The 21,109-nt window shown below is 44.7% G+C and overlaps 2 protein-coding genes and 1 pseudogene across 2 annotated transcripts; 1 reads left to right on the forward strand and 2 right to left on the reverse strand.

Annotated features, from left to right (window-relative positions):
- Positions 1–268: 268 nt before the first annotated feature.
- On the reverse strand, positions 269–1,287 carry LOC127032486 (olfactory receptor 10A7-like; annotated as a pseudogene).
- A 4,931-nt stretch (positions 1,288–6,218) lies between these two features.
- Positions 6,219–7,309, reverse strand: LOC127032511 (olfactory receptor 49-like). The gene has a single exon (XM_050919820.1). The coding sequence runs from the start codon at positions 7,164–7,166 to the stop codon at positions 6,219–6,221; it is 948 nt and encodes a 315-aa protein (XP_050775777.1). The 5' UTR covers positions 7,167–7,309.
- Positions 7,310–17,504: 10,195 nt separating this feature from the next.
- Positions 17,505–20,177, forward strand: LOC127032150 (olfactory receptor 49-like; the record flags this gene model as incomplete). Its single annotated transcript, XM_050919163.1, has 2 exons — positions 17,505–17,539; positions 19,772–20,177. Coding segments are annotated over exons 1-2 (441 nt in total), but the record flags the coding sequence as incomplete, so codon positions are not given.
- Positions 20,178–21,109: the final 932 nt, after the last annotated feature.

A 21,109-nucleotide genomic window follows, 5' to 3' on the forward strand; every position in this document is an offset into this window, starting at 1 on the left:
ATAGAATCACAGCGTCAGAAGAGACCTCAGAAGGTCATCTACTCCACCCCCGTGCTCAAAGCAGGACCAATCCCCAGACAGATTTTTGCCCTGGATCCCTGAATGCCCCCATCAAGGATTGAGCTCACAACTGTGGGTTTAGCAAGCTCATGCTCAGATCACTGAGCTACCCCCCCCGTCAGATGCCAATATAGAGCTAAAAAGGAAAACCAATTATACATCATATTGTTAGGCAATAATACAGACATTTTCCAACTTTGTGACACCTCCCAAGTTGAGACACTTCAATGGGGCTCAATGATCAGAAAAAAACAACTGTATTTATGAGAACAAAGAAATGTTACTCCTGGTCAAGAATTTCCTCAGAGCCTCCTTGACTTCTTTGTTCCTCAGACTGTATATGATTGGGTTGAATGTTGGAATAATGACCGTGTACAACAGGGCGAGGGCTCGATCGGTGTCCACAGAGTCATTGGAACTGGGCCTCATGTAGGTGATAAAGGCGCTGCAGTAGAATATTATGACTGTGATTAGGTGTGAAGAGCAAGCGGAGAAAGCTTTGTGTCTCCCCTCACCTGAGTGCATCTTCAGAATGGTGCAGATGATGCTTGCATAGGAGGTGATTATTAAGATTAAGGGGACTATTGTGAACACCATAGTGAGAAAGGAAATAATGGCATTGATGAGCGATGTGTCTGTGCTCACCATCCTAAGCACTGGGAGGACGTCGCAGAAGAAGTGATTGATTTTATTCGGCCCATGGAAGGGTAATGTGAATATGGCTGCCGTTTGCTCACATGCCACTAATTTGCCCACAATCCAGACCATAGCTGCCAAGCTTAGGGTGACCTTTCTGCTCATGATGAGTGAGTAACGCATGGGGTTGCATATGGCAACATACCGGTCATAGGACATAACAGTCAGCAGGCCACATTCTGTGCTGCCAAAGAAAATGTAGAAGTACATCTGGACTGCACAGCCCAGGAAAGAGATAGCCTGCTTTTCTGACAGGAGGTTGGTCAAGGTCTTAGGGACGACCACTGAAGTGTAGCAGATCTCCAAGACTGACAAGTTCCTGAGGAAGAAATACATGGGGGTGTGGAGGGCCAGGTCAGCAGCTGTGACAGCGATGATGATGCCATTTCCTATCAGTGTGAAGAGGTAGATGATTAAGATGAGGACAAAAAGAAGGGGCTGCAGATGCTGGAGGTCTGAGAAGCCCAGAAAGATAAACTCTGTCACTGCTGTTAGGTTTTCTTCCATAGCTCAGTCCTGTTGAGACCACATAGGTATTTAGATCCCTCTCAGGGTTTGCATGGTATCTCATAATAGATAGAAAGATAGATTAGATAGAATAACAGTCACACAATCAGCTTCACCCTGTCCCCTTTCTCATCTCTCTATGTTCACACAGCTCATGTGTTCTATCCCTTGGATCTTACTCATCTCTAGTCGGCGATTCTGACACCCTGTCCCACACTCACCTCAGGAACGGACATTGGTAGCTGCTGTGTCCACTCCAGAGGGGGAGTTGGGCCACACCTGAGCGGCACTGCGACCCCGTGCACTTGGTCACAATGCCTAGCTGGGTACAGCCCAGCAGGACAGGCACTGCAGGAGTCACCACTGCAGAGTGAGCCATGGACACACAAAAAAAGTCATGAACAGATGGGAAAATCACTGTGTCTGTGACTTCTTTCCCATTGTGACAGACATGCAGCCCTATGAATGATTATTAAAGAGCACCTCCACATGTGTTCCCACTTCCCTACCTCACACAGTGCCATCTCATTAATGAGAATGAGATACTAGAGTATTGAGAGAATAAACACTATACAAACCAACAACAAACAGCCCAGACACATGGCTGGTCTTGTCTAACCTTACACTTCACTGCCAGCAAATGTGGTTAGATTTACCTCTCACGTTACTGGAACACAGCTGGACCAATTTCTGTTCTTCTTGACAGATAAGATTCTCCAGTGTGTCTGTGGGACTCTCAAATCTGGGTGAGATGAGAGAGAATCCTGTAGATGAATATATTTTAGGTATCATTGAAAATGACATTGCAAATAGATAGAGTCGATAGGCAGATAGATGAATCATTCATTACTATTAGTTACCTTGATAGAAAGACATTATGCATAATACCTTTGAAAAGAGAACAAAATTAAGAATAATTCTGTAGATTAGATACATAAGAGTAAATTAGATTGAGTGATTAGATGAGAGAAAGAGAGAGAGAGTGAAAGAGATTGTCTATTTTTCCTTCAATTCTGGAGATAATTTAGGTGTTGATGGCTCCATAAAAAGAACTTGGGGTCATAATAGTAAAGAAGGAAAATGCCTCAGACTGTCCCACAAATACCTTACTCTGAGCAGTCAAATCTTCCCACTTCTGAGCAGTTCCATCATTTCTGAAACTGACTTATCTTGACCAAGAAGCTTCTCTGCTAGTGAATCTCAGACATCAGTCCTTTCTGTACTGTTCAGTGACTACTGGGATAAAATCCCCAGGGTTCTTTCTGACTATGAGTGCCTGAGAGAATTTTTAATTGTATTCTGTTTGTAAGCACTTTGATCAATTAAATCAACTCAGCAATAAAGAAACTACCATTAAATTCAGAGATGGTTCAATCCAAACTGCAATGTCAATCATTCTTGTTGATCAAGGTCAGAATATTGGTTTACTCTCAGTTCTCCAAGCATTTACAGTAGACATATTCTTCATCATGATTAAGATGTGTTTGTTGCAATAAGGGTCTGAGACCTTAGAGCCTAGATGATTTATTTAAGCTTCTTAGGAACAGGCTCCTGAAGGACATGTAACAAGGATGTATAAATTGTATCTACAAATGTCAAGAACAAATATAACTGATAGGTAGGCCAAAAGCTTTTAGCACTAATTGCCAGTGATCTCAAAAGCATAGATCTTGGTGGAACTGGTGTGAAGTTTGACTAGTCTTTAAGGAGATATGGTGTTCACTTCATCATGATCTCAACATCCAACTGGGAACAAATTGCCCCTCCACCCCCGCCACCCCCTTTGGCACTCTCAGGACGGAGCTGAGAACTCACTGGACCATGGGTAGTTATTAACTCCCCTCTTATCCCTAGAGTGACTTCTTAAAGAAAGAGTTGAGGCACACTGGTCAAGAGTGTGTGTAGGGAAATTCACAGTGTCATTTCCATGCTGTAATAGATCTACAGAAAGCCAAGGACAGCATCCTCCAGGGATGTCAGCTCTTCCCACCATTGATTTTTAAATCTCCAGTTCAGATCTATCCCCTGGCAGACGTGACTCTAATTTGTTACCACATGATGGCTGCTTGTTGTCTCATGTGAAATGTATGCAGTGGTTCTCAGACCAGCTCCCAGAGGACAAGTCACGGACATTGAACTAGCCTGGGACACATGGATGCACGCTCCCCAGGGCAGGGCTGAATCAGGTTATTGGGACAGAGTGCTGGAACTGTCAGCACTTCAGCCATAGCCTGAGCTGTTTGATGGGTCACTGGAGGAACTCTATCCTCCTGTGCAGAGTTGCATTATTGCCTTGTTTTATAACGTTTTTTTCACCTTCCTCTGAGACATCAGATCTTTGAAATTGACAAAGTTATGATACTGATGGTAACAGTCTCAGACTTTAGAGATAAACTTTTGTTAACAGTGATTTTTGCCAATCATGATTATTAAGAAGAGGTGGTATATGAATAATAAAACCTCTGATTTTTGCATTAGAATATCAAGGTTGGAAGGGACCTCATGAGGTCATCTAGTCCAACCCCCTGCTCAAAGCAGGACTAATCCCCTGTCAGATTTTTACCCAAGTTCCCTGAATGATCCCCTCAAGGACTGAATTCACAACCCTGGGTTTAGTAGGCCAATGCTCAAACCACTGAGCTATCCCTCCCCCAATTTATAAATATGTGTGTGAATAACATAGTAAGGATACTTCTCCAATGACCTGAGAGAAGTCTGTTCCAAGAAGATTGACTGTTTATAGCAGGTAGCTGAGTATCAGCTTTTCTGGATTCAGTTCCTAGCTCTGGGAGAGGAGTGGATGTAGCAATTAAAGTGTGTTGGGTGGGTGGCGAGGGGGCAGATGAGAGTCAAGATTTTTAAAGAACAGGGCACATCAGGGAGCTGGTTCTGAGTATGTATGTACTTCATAATCTCTCTCTTCCTTTCTGTGGAGGCCAACTGTCTTCTTTAATTGACAGCTCTTCAGAGAAGGGACCAAATTTTCAATTATACCCTTATTATGGGCAGATCAATAGATTCCCTGTCCTGTTTGGATCATCTGAGCATGGATATCACTTTATACACGTTTGTAGACTAGGATTTTCAAAGGATCCTAGTGGATTTAGGCTCCAAAATGCAATTCAAAACCAAGGGGAGTTGGGTGACTGACAGTCTTAGCCTTTAATATTTTAGCCATATCATCAAAGTCTACAAAAATGATCGAATGACCATAGACTGGTGGACAGAGTCTGTGACTGGTTTCATTCCCCTGAAGAAAGTCTCAGTTTTCAACAGACTGGAAAGGACTAAAGAAAGAGATTCTTTTTTCTGGGACATGATTCCTTTAAAACATGAAGGCGAAGACTCACAGTCATCCAACTCCTATTGATTTGAATGGCATTTGAGAGCTTCCTCAGTTAGAATTTTGTGAAATTCCAAGTGGGCTGTCACTGTAGTTATGGAATACACATCTTGTACACCTTGACAAATTTCTTCACACCCATCCCTCAAACTTTTCACACTCTAGATGTCAAAATTGGTTCTTGCCCCTCAATGCTGGTTGGTCAGGGGCCAGTGCTAAGAGACTTGTTTGGGGAAGTGCTAAGGGGGGCATAATGTAGGTCCTGCACCCAATGAGCATCTGCTCTGGGGCACAGGCAGGAATTTTGGTGGTAGTTCCTCCTCTCCCCTTGACCAATCAGCACTGAAATACAGAAATCACAGTTGTCAATATCTCCTGAAACCACGCTTCCCAGGGTATGCGTTTGGAGTGTTTGGTTTTATCTCCAGCCCCCATGACACCTCCTGCATCCTACCCACACTCCCATGTGTCTATCGGTCTCAATCTAGGGCTCCATGCATGTCCCAAGGGAGCATGAGCCAATTGGTGGGGCCTTGTGGTCAGTGGGACCCTCAAACCCCAGACTCAACCGAGAAGGTATCTAGGTCAGAATCCTGACCTCTGGTCAGTCAAGTGTTGACAACTTTTGCATCTTCAATCTATTTTGAAAATCACCACCTGAATAGATAGAGTCAATAGGTAAATAGATGAGTCATTTATTTCAATGACAAGTGTCAGAGATGTAGCCATGTTAGTCTGGATCTGTAAAAAGCAACAAAGAGTTCTGTGGCATTTTATAGATCAACAGACATATTGGAGCATAAGCTTTCATGGGTGAATATTCACATGCATCTAACAAAGTGAGTTTTCACCCACGAAAGCTTATGCTCCAATACATCTGTTAGTCTATAAGGTGCCACAGGACTCTTTGTCGCATATTTTGATGAGTTAGCTTGAGAGAGATAATGATGCACAGTCCATTTCACCATGATTGCACCATCGCACTGGCACAATATGTGTACCTGATAATCACTCCTACATAACTGTCATTTATTTCATAGTCTTTACTATTTATTATTCATATTTCAGGATCAACCAGGATCCCCAGTAATAGACCAAGACAACATGGGCTAGATTCACAAAGGGACATAGATGTTCCAGTGCTGATCATTGAAGCAGCTTATTTTTAGTACCTAGAAATTCACAGGGATTCACAAAGCCTCAGTTTATCCACCCAACTCCCTATACAATGAAAGGGGAAAGGTAGGCACCTAAAAATGGGATTGACAAAAGCCAGCATGCTCAGGGGTTTCTTATCTAGGCTAGCCAATGGGAGATTCCAGGGAGGTGTCTATCAGTCAGCTGTGAACACTTTCTTGGGGTAAGGCATCAAAGGTGTTTTTTGCAAGAGGGCTGGGGAGTGAGAAGGATGCCTCATTCATCACTCTTAGTTCAGCCATTTGGGTACTCAACTAGAAGGTGAAAGATCCAGCTTCAATTTCCCCCTCTGCCTTAGGAGAAAAGGGATTTGAACAGGGAACTACCACTTCTTAGGAGAGTACTATAACTTAGAAGAGTACTATAACTATTACTCTTGTTTAATTTCCCCTTCTTTTCCCCTCACAAAACCCATTCAGAAGTTAATATGCTTCCTTGACAAGTTCATGCTTCTCTTCAAGGCTGTCCTCAGGGAATCTTTCATCTGCTGGTTCCTCATGCTGAAGATGAAGGGGCTCATGAGAGGGGTCACCACTGTGTTGAGCAGGGCCACCAGCTTGTTGAGCGAGATTTCGCTGCCAGAAGGCCGGACATACATGAAGATGCAGCTGCCATAGCCCATGGTGATGATGATGAAGTGGGAGGAGCAGGTGGAGAAAGCCTTGTTGCGTCCTGAGTGGGATGTTATCCTGAAGATGGTGGCAACAATACAAGTGTAGGACACCACCGTCAGGATCAAGGAGCCCAGCAGGATGGCGGAGGAGGTCATGAAACTCAGCAGCTCCACAAAGCTCGTGTCCACACTGAACAGCTTGACCAAGGCCAAGCTTTCACAGAAGAAGTGGTCAATCTGGTTGGCATTGCAGAAGGGCAGGGTGATGACCAGGATGGTGGGGATGATGGTGGCCAGGAACCCCGTTGCCCATGACCCCACCACGAGCTGGAAGCAGAGCTGAGCATTCATGACCATGGTGTAGCGCAGTGGGTTGCAGATGGCCACATAGCGATCATAGGACATAACGGCCAGAAGGACAAACTCACTGCAGCCCAAAAGGAAGTAGAAGTAGCACTGAGTGATACAAGGCAGGTAGGAGATGGACCTGTCACCTGTCAGAAAGCTGGCAATCACCTTGGGTATGACAGAAGATGTAATAAGGATCTCCAAACAGGAGAGGTTCCAGAGGAAGTAGTGCATGGGGCTGTGGAGGTGACGGTCTAAGAGGATGATGGTGATGATCATGATATTGCCAGACAAGATCAGCAAGTAAGAGGCCAAGAAGCCAACAGCAATGAGGCATTCCAGAGGGCGGGAGTAGAGGAAGCCAATGAGGATGAATTCGGTCACGTTCGTTTGGTTCCACATGGCTACATTGGATCTATCTGTGAGGAGTAGAGGGAGGATGGAGGGAATAGAGAATAATGTGTCAGATGAACAGGAGAAAAGAAAAGTAGAAAAACAGAAGAGTAGAGAAGAGGAAAGAAAAGATCAGAAGAGAACATAAAAAAAAAAGGAAGAGAGATAAGGAGGAAAAATGATAAACTGTAGAGGAAGAAAGCAAAGGTGAAATAAGAAAAGTGAAGACGACAAAAAAACAATACATTAAATAAAAATTTATCTTGTGGGCAATGGATGGGATGGGAAGAACAACAAGTCAATGTGAGAAGGGAAGGGAAGACAATGAGAAGAGGAAACAAATGGCAAACAGAAGAGGAAAGAAAAGTGGAGAAGAGAAAAGCTCAAAAAATAAAGAAGAGCAGAACTGGGTGGAATTCTTTCCCTGGGCAAATTTTTTACTTTTTTGGGGGTGTGGAGGAGAGAGGGGAAGAAAAAAGAAAAGTTTTCAGCTGAAAACTCTTCAAAATTTCTGGTTTTTATTTTCTTAATGAAAAGTCAAAAATTGTCCTCAGAAAGCAGACACTTACCACAAAGGTTTTAGTTTAATTGAAAACCCATTATTTTTTTATGTCAAAAAACAGTTTTGATAGAAATATTTGGACTAGCCTTAAAAATAAGGAAAGAAAAAACAAGTAATAGGAGTGAGTGGGTGAGATTCTGTGGCTTGCGTTGTTCAGGAGGTCAGATTAGTTGAACATAATGGTCCCTTCTGACCTTAAGTCTATGAGTCTAAAAGAAAGGAGAAGTAAAATTAAAATAAAGGAACAGAGAAAAGCAATAAAGGAAAGGAGAGGGTGAAAATGAAAGGAGAGAAATGAAGAAAGAGAATAAAAAGGAAAGGAGAAAAATACAGGAAACAAAAAAAAAAGGCAGGAAAGAAAAAAACAAAGAAGAAGAAAAAAAGATGAGTGAAAGAAAAGAAAGGAGAGAAAGGAAAAAGGGAAAATGAAAATATAAGAAAAACTTTATCAAAACAGAGATAAAATATATTTTAAAAAGGAAAGAGAAGAGGGAAAAGAAAAACAAGAAAAGGAAATAAATAAACAGAAAGGGGGGCTATCATAACCTTAGTCCCAGATTTGGACCTTAGCGTCCAAAATATGGGGGTTAGCATGAAAAACCTCCAAGCTTAGTTACCAGCTTGGACCTGGTACCTGCTGCCACCACCCAAAAAATTAGAGTGTTTTGGGGCACTCTGGTCCCCCTGAAAAACCTTCCCTGGGACCCCAAGACCCAAATCCCTTGAGTCTCACAACAAAGGGAAATAATCCTTTTTCCCTTCCCCCCTCCAGGTGCTCCTGAAGAGATACACAGACACAAGCTCTGTGAAACTACACAGAGGGACTCCCCCTCTCTGTTTCCAATCCTGGAAACAAAAAGTACTTTCCTATTCCCCCAGAGGGAATGCAAAATCAGGCTAGCAAATCCAACACACAGATCTCCCCTGATTTCTTCCTCCCACCAATTCCCTGGTGAGTACAGACTCAATTTCCCTGAAGTAAAGAAAAACTTCAACAGGTCTTAAAAGAAAGCTTTATATAAAAAGAAAGAAAAATACATACAAATGGTCTCTCTGTATTAAGATGATACAATACAGGGTCGATTGCTTAAAAGAATATTGAATAAACAGCCTTATTCAAAAAGAATACAAATCAAAGCACTCCAGCACTTATATTCATGCAAATACCAAAGAAAAGAAACCATATAACTTACTCTCTGATCTCTTTGTCCTTACACTTAGAAACAGAAGACTAGAAAGTAGAAACTACTTCTCCAAAGCTCAGAGAAAGCAGGCAGACAGACAAAAGACTCAGACACCAAACTCCCTCCACCCAGAGTTGAAAAAATCCGGTTTTCTGATTGGTCCTCTGGTCAGGTGCTTCAGATGAAAGAGACATTAACCCTTAGCTATCTGTTTATGACACGCCCCCCAAATTGCAGACAGTGGGGAAGCTCACTGGCGGCGATTTCCTTCTAGAACTTTAAAATAAACAGATTACTACAACACATGCACCTTTACATATACCACTAAGTATATAACTAACAGACTTCTACATTTTAAGAACACTTTTTAACTACTGAATTCTGGGAAACTCTCACGGGAGAGAGCATCAGCAACTTGGTTAGAAGCTCCTGTGATGTGTTGAATTTCAAAATCAAAATCTTGGAGAGCTAAACTCCAACGAAGAAGTTTCTTGTTGTTCCCCTTGGCAGTATGAAGCCACTTTAGTGCAGCATGGTCAGTTTGTAGTTGGAACCGCCATCCCCAAACATATGGGCGTAGCTTTTCCAGGGCGTACACAATGGCATAGCATTCCTTTTCACTGACTGACCAGTGACTTTCCCTCTCAGACAGTTTCTTGCTGAGAAACACGACAGGATGGAAGTTGTGATCTGTTGCTTCCTGCATGAGCACCGCTCCTATACCACGCTCAGATGCATCTGTGGTTACTAGGAATGGCTTGTCAAAGTCCGGGGCCCTGAGCACAGGGTCAGACATGAGCATCGCCTTAAGCTGGGTAAAGGCCTTTTGACACTCATCAGTCCACTTAACTGCATTTGGCTGGGTCTTTTTGGTCAGGTCGGTCAGTGGGGCAGCGATTTGGCTGTTGTGTGGTACAAATCGCCTGTAGTATCCGGCTAAGCCTAAGAAGGATTGGACCTGCTTCTTGGACCGTGGGACAGGCCACTTTTGGATAGCATCCACCTTGGCCTGTAGGGGGTTTATGGTTCCTCGACCCACCTGGTGCCCCAGGTAAGTCACTCTGTTTTGGCCTATTTGACACTTTTTGGCCTTAACAGTTAGTCCTGCCTGCCTGATGCGCTCAAAGACCTTTTCCAGGTGTAGCAGGTGTTCGGGCCAGGAGTCTGAAAAAATGGCCACATCATCGAGGTAGGCAACTGCAAATTCTCCCAGTCCAGCTAGTAGACCATCTACCAGCCTCTGGAAGGTGGCGGGTGCATTTCGAAGGCTGAAAGGAAGGACATTGAATTCATACAACCCCGCATGGGTGACGAATGCTGACCTCTCCTTGGCAGGTTCATCTAGCGGTACTTGCCAGTACCCCTTGGTTAAGTCTATTGTAGAGATGAACTGGGCACGTCCCAACTTCTCCAATAGCTCATCGGTACGTGGCATTGGATAGTTGTCCGGACGAGTTACAGCATTTAGCTTACGGTAGTCCACGCAAAAGCGTATTTCCCCATCTGGTTTGGGTACCAGAACCACTGGAGATGCCCATGCACTGGTAGATGAGCGGATTATACCCATCTGTAGCATGTTCTGGATCTCCCGTTCTATAGCAGCTTGGGCATGAGGAGACACTCGGTAGGGTGGGGTTCTGATTGGGTGAGCATTACCTGTATCAATGGAGTGGTATGCCCGTTCAGTCCGTCCCGGGGTGGCTGAGAACAATGGGGCGAAGCTAGTGCACAGCTCCTTGATTTGTTGCCGCTGCAGACGTTCCAGGGTGGTGGAAGAGGTTCACCTCTTCCACGCCACCGTCTTTTTTCCCGTCGTAGTAGACACCGTCAGGCCACTCAGCATCATCTCCCTGGACTGTAAACTGACAAACCTGTAAGTCTCTGGAATAAAAAGGCTTGAGAGAATTAACATGGTACACTTTAGGCTTTAGTGAGGAATTGGGAAATGCTATGAGGTAGTTTACAGCTCCCAGGCGCTCTTGGACCGTGAATGGCCCTTCCCATGATGCTTCCATCTTATGGGCCTGTTGCGCCTTCAAGACCATAACCTGGTCTCCTACCTTGAAGGAACGTTGTCTGGCATGTCTGTCATACCAGGCCTTTTGCTCTTCTTGAGCATCCTTTAGGTTCTCTCTAGCAAGGGCTAAAGAGTGTCGGAGGGTGCTTTGTAGGTTGCTTACAAAGTCCAGAATGTTAGTTCCTGGAGAAGGCGTAAACCCCTCCCATTGCTGCTTCACCAACTGTAATGGCCCCTTAACCTCGTGACCATACACAAGTTCAAATGGTGAAAACCCTAAACTGGGATGTGGTACAGCCCTGTAGGCAAACAGCAACTGCTGCAACACTAGGTCCCAATTATTGGAGAATTCGTTGATGAATTTTCGTATCATGGCCCCCAAAGTTCCATTGAACCTTTCCACCAGGCCATTGGTTTGATGGTGGTACGGGGTGGCAACCAAGTGATTCACCCCATGAGTTTCCCACAGTTTTTCCATGGTCCCTGCCAGGAAATTAGACCCTGAATCTGTAAGGATGTCAGAGGGCCAACCTACCCTGGCAAAGATGTCTGTTAGGGCCAGGCACACAGTGTTAGCCCTGGTGTTGCCTAGAGCGACTGCTTCTGGCCATCGGGTAGCAAAGTCCACTAAAGTCAGTACGTACTGCTTTCCTCTGGGCGTCTTTTTTGGGAAAGGGCCCAGAATATCCACAGCTACTCGCTGAAATGGGACCTTAATTATGGGGAGTGGCTGGAGAGGGGGCCTTGACCTGGTCTTGAGGCTTTCCCACTCTTTGGCATACCTCACAAGACCGGACATACTTGGCAACGTCCTTGCCCATCCCCTCCCAGTGGAAGGACTTCCCCAACCGGTCTTTGGTTCTGTTCACCCCAGCATGGTCACTGGGATGATCATGGGCTAAGCTTAAGAGCTTCCCCCGGTACTTAGTTGGAACCACCAACTGTTTTTGCGGCTGCCATTCTTCCCGGTGTCCACCAGAAAGAATTTCCTTGTATAAAAGTCCTTGGTCTATAACAAACCGGGATCGATTAGAAGAGCTGAGAGGCGGTGGGGTGCTCCGTGCTGCCGCCCAAGCTTTCTGAAGGCTGTCATCCACTTCCTGCTCAGTCTGGAACTGTTCCCTTGAGGCTGGGGTCACCAGTTCTTCCTCAGACTGTGGACTTGGGCTTGGTCCCTCTGGAAGCGATGTAGGTGATGGGGTTGTTTCCGTTGCTGGTGAACCGCTCTCCGCTGGTGCACCTGAGGGTATTTCAGGCTGTGGCTGAGCCTTTTGGGTATGGCTGTCTTTTGCTTCTGCCAGTTCTGGCTCGCTGGCGCCCTCTGGCGTTGAGTTTGAAGATGTGGTTGCACTTGCTGGTGCTGGTTGCTGTTCCAGTTCCGGGCCTGGGACTGGAGATGCTGTGGCTGTTTCAGTGGTAGGCATGGAATCCGGGTCCACTACCTCTGCCTGGGTCTCTGGTAACACAGACGGGGCCTCTGTGGACGGCTCAGGAACAGGAATGGGTCTGGAAGCTTGCCTGGTTTGGCTACGTGTAACCATTCCCACTCTCTTGGCCCGCCTCACCTGGTTGGCCAAGTCTTCCCCCAGTAGTATGGGGATAGGATAATTGTCATAGACTGCAAAAGTCCACATTCCTGACCAGCCTTTGTACTGGACAGGCAGTTGAGCTGTAGGCAAGTCTACAGCTTGTGACATGAAGGGGTAAATTGTAACTTTGGCCTTTGGGTTGATGAATTTGGGGTCAACGAAGGATTGGTGGATAGCTGACACTTGTGCCCCCGTGTCTCTCCACGCAGTAACCTTCTTTCCGCCCACTCTCAAATTTTCCCTTCGCTCCAAGGGTATTTGAGAGGCATCCGGGCCTGGGGATCTTTGGGGTGATGGTGGTGTAATGAATTGCACTCGCATGGTGTTCTTGGGACAGTTGGCCTTGATATGTCCCAGTTCATTACACTTAAAGCATCTTCCATCTGATGGGTCACTGGGCCGAGGTGAGTTACTGGAGACTGGTGAGGTTGAAGGGTAGGGTATCTGTGGCTTTACTTGGGTGGTATGTGGGGTCTTTGGCTGTCCTCGGTTGTAGGGTTTATGGTCTGTGTGCCCCCTGGGGTAATCGTTCCCCTTGACAGTAGCTTTCTTGCTTTCTGCCAGTTCCATCCATTTGGCTCCAATTTCCCCCCGCCTCAGCGATATCTTTGGGATTTCCATCTTGTATGTACCGTGTGATGTCTTCAGGAAACACCATCCAAGAACTGCTCCATTTGTATGAGGAGGTGCAGTTCTTCCAAGTTTTGAATGTTGTTTCCTGTTATCCAGGCCTCATAGTTTTTTGCAATGTAGTAGGCGTGTTTGGGAAATGACACCTCTGGTTTCCACTTTTGGGTTCTGAAGCGCCGACGGGCATGATCTGGGGTTATCCCCATTCTGTATCTGGCCTTGCTTTGAAAAAGTTTATAGTCATTCATTTGCTGCTTAGGCATTTCAGCTGCCACCTCTGCTAAAGGTCCACTGAGCTGTGACCTTAATTCTACCATGTACTGGTCTTCGGGAATGCTGTACCCAAGACAGGCTCTTTCAAAATTTTCCAAGAAGGCCTCGGTGTCATCACCTGCCTTGTAGGTGGGAAATTTCCTGTGCTGTGGAGCAATAATTGGCGCCGGGTTGTTAGGGTTGGCTGGCACATGCAGCCCAGCTTTTGCCAACTCCAGTTCATGTTTTCTCTGTTTTTCCTTCTCTTCATTCTCTTTTTGTTGTTTTTTCCATTTCTTTTTGTTGTTTTTCCATTTCTCGGTGGTGGACCGCCTCTTCTTCTTCTTGCTTCCTTCTGTGGGCCAACTCTTCTTCTGCTTGTTTCCTTTGGTAGGCCACCTCTTCTTCTTCTAGTTTTCTTTTGTGTGCTGCCTCTTTGGCTGCCTGTTCTCTTTGGTAGGCTGCCTGTTCTCTTTGGTAGGCTGCCTCTCTGATCTGTTCTTCTCTTTCTTTCATCTCCATCTCTTTTTGTTTTATTTCCAGTTGTCGCCTGTGTTCAGCGTCTTTGATTTGTTCTTCGGCTTCAATTTTTGCCTTAGAAGTCATGCTTTCTGTTTTCTTGTGTTGGGGTGCCCTCCGGTGTTTATCTTCTGAACTGCAGGTTCTCTGTTGCCTCCTGAAGTCTGCCTAGCAACAGTGCCTTTAGCTAATTTTCAATGTTAAGTAAACCTGAAAAAACACTTTATTTGCATTCATATAGTGCTGGTAATGACTCTCAATGGGAGTGCTATTGTGTGACAAAAGACCCTTAACAGTCTGGTAATGGCTTCTTGCTTAAGATGCAAGCCACAAACTGCCAGAGAGAGCAGAAAAGAAAATTCTCTCTGGTTCCCTTTTAAAACCAACTGTTTCTCTCTCTGCTAAAAAGCCCTTAGCCGAGAAAAGAAAAATATAATATTCCTACTGGCTTCTGGATTCTGTCTATATCCCACCACTGCTACACCATATCATAACCTTAGTCCCAGATTTGGACCTTAGCGTCCAAAATATGGGGGTTAGCATGAAAAACCTCCAAGCTTAGTTACCAGCTTGGACCTGGTACCTGCTGCCACCACCCAAAAAATTAGAGTGTTTTGGGGCACTCTGGTCCCCCTGAAAAACCTTCCCTGGGACCCCAAGACCCAAATCCCTTGAGTCTCACAACAAAGGGAAATAATCCTTTTTCCCTTCCCCCCTCCAGGTGCTCCTGAAGAGATACACAGACACAAGCTCTGTGAAACTACACAGAGGGACTCCCCCTCTCTGTTTCCAATCCTGGAAACAAAAAGTACTTTCCTATTCCCCCAGAGGGAATGCAAAATCAGGCTAGCAAATCCAACACACAGATCTCCCCTGATTTCTTCCTCCCACCAATTCCCTGGTGAGTACAGACTCAATTTCCCTGAAGTAAAGAAAAACTTCAACAGGTCTTAAAAGAAAGCTTTATATAAAAAGAAAGAAAAATACATACAAATGGTCTCTCTGTATTAAGATGATACAATACAGGGTCGATTGCTTAAAAGAATATTGAATAAACAGCCTTATTCAAAAAGAATACAAATCAAAGCACTCCAGCACTTATATTCATGCAAATACCAAAGAAAAGAAACCATATAACTTACTCTCTGATCTCTTTGTCCTTACACTTAGAAACAGAAGACTAGAAAGTAGAAACTACTTCTCCAAAGCTCAGAGAAAGCAGGCAGACAGACAAAAGACTCAGACACCAAACTCCCTCCACCCAGAGTTGAAAAAATCCGGTTTTCTGATTGGTCCTCTGGTCAGGTGCTTCAGGTGAAAGAGACATTAACCCTTAGCTATCTGTTTATGACAGGGGCAGAACAGCTACTCACATTAGTCTAGGTCTGTGATGTTAGGAAGATACAATAAGGCCAAGCTGGCTACACACAGATTGAGCCCTGTGCCTCAGTTATCACCAACTACTGTAAAACAAATTCTTGTAGAGTAATTTTTTAAATTCTAGTCCCTGCTCTTTTGGATTAAATAATAAAGTAGTTTATTCTGAACTTCTTCGGATACTGAAAAGTAGTAATCATTCTGGTTTTTCCCTTCATGTCAAGCCGCAAGAAGCCCTCAAACAGCACCTGCAACATCAGGATCTTTTAACTTGTCCAGTGGGTTTTGTCGCATCTAAGCGAATTCTACTTTCATATGTTAACTCTAGTTCTTCTGGTCTCACAAACTACTTGCCATTCTCTGTGAAGTAGGTCTGCCTCAACTGGGTGAAGCTGATTAGTTTTAATGATCACAGGTACCCTAGGGGATCCACTCACTGGAGAATCCCAGAGCCACTTTTTGAGATGTACATGGAAAGATAAAAAATCATGACACTTTCCAGGAAATTTTAACTAGGTTACCATCTGTGAACCCAACTACTGGTATCTTTCAGAATGTTTTAGCCTTTGCCCATATGTCATTGACTCACTTGTGATGGCAGAGACCTTTAAGGTGCAATTTCATTCATTTCATGTGCCTCCTACCATATAATTGTTGTATTTCTTACACTTCTTTGGTACGCAGCATAGTCCAGTGGGCTATGCACTGGTCTGGGAAACACGAGATGTTCACTTCTAATTATTTGTATTCCATTTGCTCAGGGCAGCTCCTTTAGCGCTAAGACGCAGATCCAGAAAAGCATTTAGGTGTCTAACTACTGCTGTGACAATTGGACCCATCATTTTTGCCTGCTTGGGAATTAACTATGGAAAGTTCACTAATAAATTTTATAAACAGGTTAAGTCTCAACCATTGCCTCAAATGAAATGGGATTGGAGGAACTTTAACAATAATAGCTCCAGCCCATCTCAACTAATTTCTTCACTTTCCCTTCAAAGGACAGTTATTATTGTCTTTGATGCCATCAAAGAGACTGACAGACGAGGGTGGTTGGTTTTTTTTTCCCTTCTAAAACTTTTTTCAGCTAAATGGACAGGGAGCGAGGGACGTTGTCAATGTGAAAACCTTATTTAATACCTTACCTTTCAAATGCTTTAACTGTGCTTTCTTCTTTTCTGTATCTTTAATAAAAGGTTAAAAGGATTTTAATGGTGTGTTTGCCATTGGATTAAGCAGGCTGAGGCCTGTGTGTGTCAAACCCTGAACCTTGTTTAACATTGTTTGATGTTGGACAGTGACAGGGTTATGGTAACACCTTTGACTTTTTGGGCCCACATATTCCATCTTAATTAACACAACGCTACTACTTTAGACACCTACGTTCAAAATTTAGGCAGCACTGAGATCCTCCATGCCCCCACTTAGCTGTTGCCTAACTCTGTAAGTGCCTTAATTCACTCAATGCCTAAAGTTTTGCTGCAAAAGTCCCCTAAGTGCTTATGTTTCTGCTTCTAGGCATGCACACTGCTGCCTCACTTGAGGTGCCTGGTTGCCTCTCAAGTCTGAGTCCCAGTCGGATCCTCAAACCAAGTGAACATAGGCATTGCTGCACTTCTTTCTCCTGTGGAACTTGATCTGGTAGGTTGGTTCTGAGCATGCCGAAATCCACACAAAACAGTGGAGGGAGGAAGGATGATTTCCCTCATAACTAGGCTAGGAGGGATTCAGTTTTTATTGGTGAATATTAATAAATGTCGATTTCACCAAACACCCACAAACCGATGAAAAAATATTGCCATCGATAATCAAAACTGACAGATAGACAAAGTAAGAAAAATGCTACTTGAGAACTGATTACAGTTTGATTTAAGGATATTTACTATGTATATTTTCACATGTGATGTTGACAATGTGTATTATAACATTTTGTAAAGCTTTAACTTTTTGAAAGTCAGCATCTACTGTCATTAAACAATTATTGTATGATCCCTTCCACCATAATTTCGTGCAACTTTGAAAATTTAAAAAGATAAACATTGTGGTGTTGGGGAGGAGCTTAAAACCCCTGATTTTGCAAAACTCTGAAATTTTAAATCAATAAAAATTGGGGGGGAGCTTAAAAATAAACTTCAATAATATTGCTCAAAATTAATTTTTTTTAAGAAATCAATTCTGCCAACTCGACTCATAACTTGTAACCTAGGGGTAACGACACACATGGAGGATGAGGGATCCTATGTCCCTAACCTCAGGTATCTAAAAGGGTGTCATCAGGAGAAGGGAGAAAACTTGTTCACCTTAGCCTCCAATGATAGAACAAGAAGCAATGGGCTTAAACTGCAGCAAGGGAGATTTAGGTTGGACATTAGGAAAAAGTTCCTAACTATCAGGGTATTTAAACACTGGAATAGATTGCCTAGGGAAGTTGTGGAATCTCCATCTCTGGAGATATTTAGGAGTAGGTTAGATAAATGTCTATTAGGGATGGTCTAGACAGTATTTGGTCCTGCCGTGAGGGCAGGGGACTGGACTCGATGACCTCTCGAGGTCCCTTCCAGTCCTAGAGTCTATGAGTCTATGAGTCTTGTTTCTGATTTTCATTGGGTGTCCAAGGCCCAGATCCACAAACAGACTAAGGCATTGCAATGTGTGGGAACACCTAATTTTAAGACACCAAGATTGCCAGTGGAATCCACAAGTCCTGATTTAGGCACCCAGGATCCCTATACAATGAATGGGAAGAGACGGGCACCTAAGAATGGGATCCACAAAAGCCATCATGCTAGGCAGGGAGATGCTTAAATTAGACAAAGCCAGATGCCAATGAGAGGGATGTGTCTTAAGCCTGCTCCTAAATCTCGGCTGGAGGTAGGCACCTAGTTTTGTTTGGGATTTGCAGCTGTGAATCCTCTCCTGGAGTTAGGTAACTATGTCGTTTTTTGCAAGACATGCCCGGGGGAGAAGAAGCAGTGCTTTATAGCTTTTAACCCACTTGTTAAGACACTCACCTGAGACATTAGAGACCCGGAGAGGGAATCTGAACCACAGTATCTCACATCCCAGGTGAGCACCCTAACAATTGAGCTAAAGTTCCCCTGCTGTCCCCTGTGTGGAGTTGAGCTACTTCAGAGCACTCCTATTGGATCAGACCCTGCACGTGAGATGAGCTAAGAATTGCCACTGTGAATGACAATGAATAATCATTGGGCCAGGGACAAGATCATGAGGATGACTCTAAAGCCTAGTGTTTTGAGCCTTCACCTAGGATGTACAAGAGCTAAGTTCATGTCTCTGTTTCTTATTTATACATAGTGGAGCAGCTTCAACATCAAAGACTGAGAAAGAGCCCTACACCAGACCATCCCATAATCCAATGATTAGGGCTTTCTTTTGTAGTGTGGAAGACCCAACTTCACAAATCTTCTCCACATGAGGTACGGAGGGAACTGTTGGATTTTCTATAGCACATTGTGGCCCACACACTTGGATCGGGTCAAACCTTTATTTGAACCAAAAGCATTTCTTGAGGTTAACAGCCACTGTTAAAGCAGTAGATAGTAACAGATAGGCAGGAGAAGGTTAGGACCAGTTACCTCTCTGAGGAAGCTGAGTCAGGAACTCTGGGTGGAGAATTGGCTCTGAGCCATGGGAAGGGGAATCTCAGAGAACGAGGCCCAGGAGTGTTTCTGAGGTGGAGGATTGTGAGAGGGGAGGAAAGGTATTAGGGGCTGGAGGTTTTGTTTGGGGGTCTGAGCTGTGTGAGGCAGAGGGAAGGACACAGCCGGGGACTAGAGTAAGAACATTCAGGGGGTGGAGGATGCGGCAGAGGCTGGAGTCAAAGGGCCTGAATCTCCTCTCCCTGAAACCAGACACACGTCACTGTAACACCATGGACTTACCTTGAGATGAATGACTGGGAAATCAGCCCTATTGACTCCAGTGGAGTTACTCCTGATTTACACCAGGATGAGTGAGAGGGAAATCAGTTGACTGCAGTGAAGTATTTCTAACTTTTCTTACCATTGGTACATTTGGGTGCTGATTTATTGTGCACGGCAAGAGATCAAACCGCGGCTCAGATCCTCACACCAGGGACTCCAAAGCTCAGTAGAGTTCAGTCCACCTACTCGCCCTCGGGGGAAATAAAGTGGCAGCGTTATCAACCACAGAGTTTAGTTCTCAGTTAGGCATCAGCCTTTGAAGTGGTTGGAGTCACGCCAAACAGATTGCACTGTGAATGTGCATGGTGAAAGGAGGAGCTGGTTGAAAGCTATTTCTGACTCGCAGCCCCATAGCTACTGAAAGGAGAATGTTCTGGCCAAGAAACTAGGCTGGAGAACTTCCTATCAGAGGAATACCATCTCCTTTTCTGGCTGCCTGGCTCAGTCTTACTTCTATTTCCTGCTGGGTATTTTAGAGAATGTTTTGTTGGCCATGATGTCCTGAGATCAATATGTGGCCATATGTTACCTACTGAACTATAGCACCATCATGAATAGAAAGGTCTGCACCTGGTTGGTGATGGGATCAGGGATGCAGGGATTCTTCTCCATCTTGGTCCCTACCATGATCAAATTTAAATTGCCCTGCTGTGGCCCCAACATCATCAACCATTTCTTCTGCTACCATGGCCACTTGTTATACCTCGCCTGTGCCGTCATCTTGTTGGTGGAATTCATTGACTTCATCATCTCGCTGTCTGTGTTGCTAGGCTCCCTGCTGCTGATGGTTATCTCCTACATGTATGTTATCTGCACCATCATCCATATCCCTTCTGCCAAGGACAGAGAGAAAGCTTTCTCCACCTGTGCGTCTCATTTCACTGTGGTCACCATTGGCTACAGCACCTCCATCTTCATCTATGTCAGGCCCTCGCAAGTCCCCTCTTTGTGGTCTTGTCCCCTGTCTGGTACTGAGAGAAAACCAGATGTGGTTTTGTCCAGTATCACGGACTTTGGAGGCATGCAAGGTCACACTGGTGGATAGGGCCACAGCTTTCCCAGAAGTACCAGAATGTCCGGTATTCTAGGAATGCATCAGTGGCCAACCTAGTTGAGGGCAGAGTTGGGCAACATTTTTCCAAGCCATTGGCAGATTGTTTAACTCAGTTAAAAACATAGCAGCATCTGTCAATGGCAGGGAAGTGATTGAGATACACCCAGAAAATCATGGCAGGTTATCCGCACCACATGTTGGAGAAGAAAGCGAACACCCCCCGAGGTCCCTGCCAATCTGACAGGGCGGAAAATTCCTTCCTGACCACCACATGATGATCAGTTAGACGCTGATTATGTTTGCAAGAACTAGCCAGCCAAACACCCAAGAAAGAGAGATAATGGCTCAGTGCCACCTCAGAGCCCTGGCACATCACACCCAATGCCTCAGAGATTAAAAAAAACCCTCCCAGAATACACTGGGGGGGTGGGAAGAATCCCTTCCGGATAAGACATACGCTGGAAGTGGAACCCAGTGTTGCTGAGCCCTACCCTCCACCATCACAAGCAGCCCCGTCATACAATCTTACTCAGGCATGTCTCCATCTCTCTCTTAAAATGAATTTGGTCACTTGCCCTCCACAACTTCTATTTGGTGGCTGCTCCAGAACCTCTCCCTGCTGGTGGATAGAAACCTCTCTGTAATTTCTAGCCAGTCTCTCCATCACTCACATGACCAAATATACATGTAAGCCAGGCTGACACAGTCTGGCTCTTTGTCCCCTTTTAATGGTTAGGCCACAAATGGTGGTTTATAAGACAGTGGGCCCAGTCGCCAGCTGGTGGCAATGGATATACAGCTCCATTGGAAGCAGTAGCTCATATCCA

Source organism: Gopherus flavomarginatus, chromosome 12, assembly GCF_025201925.1.
Source record: "Gopherus flavomarginatus isolate rGopFla2 chromosome 12, rGopFla2.mat.asm, whole genome shotgun sequence".
NCBI lineage: Eukaryota > Metazoa > Chordata > Testudines > Testudinidae > Gopherus > Gopherus flavomarginatus.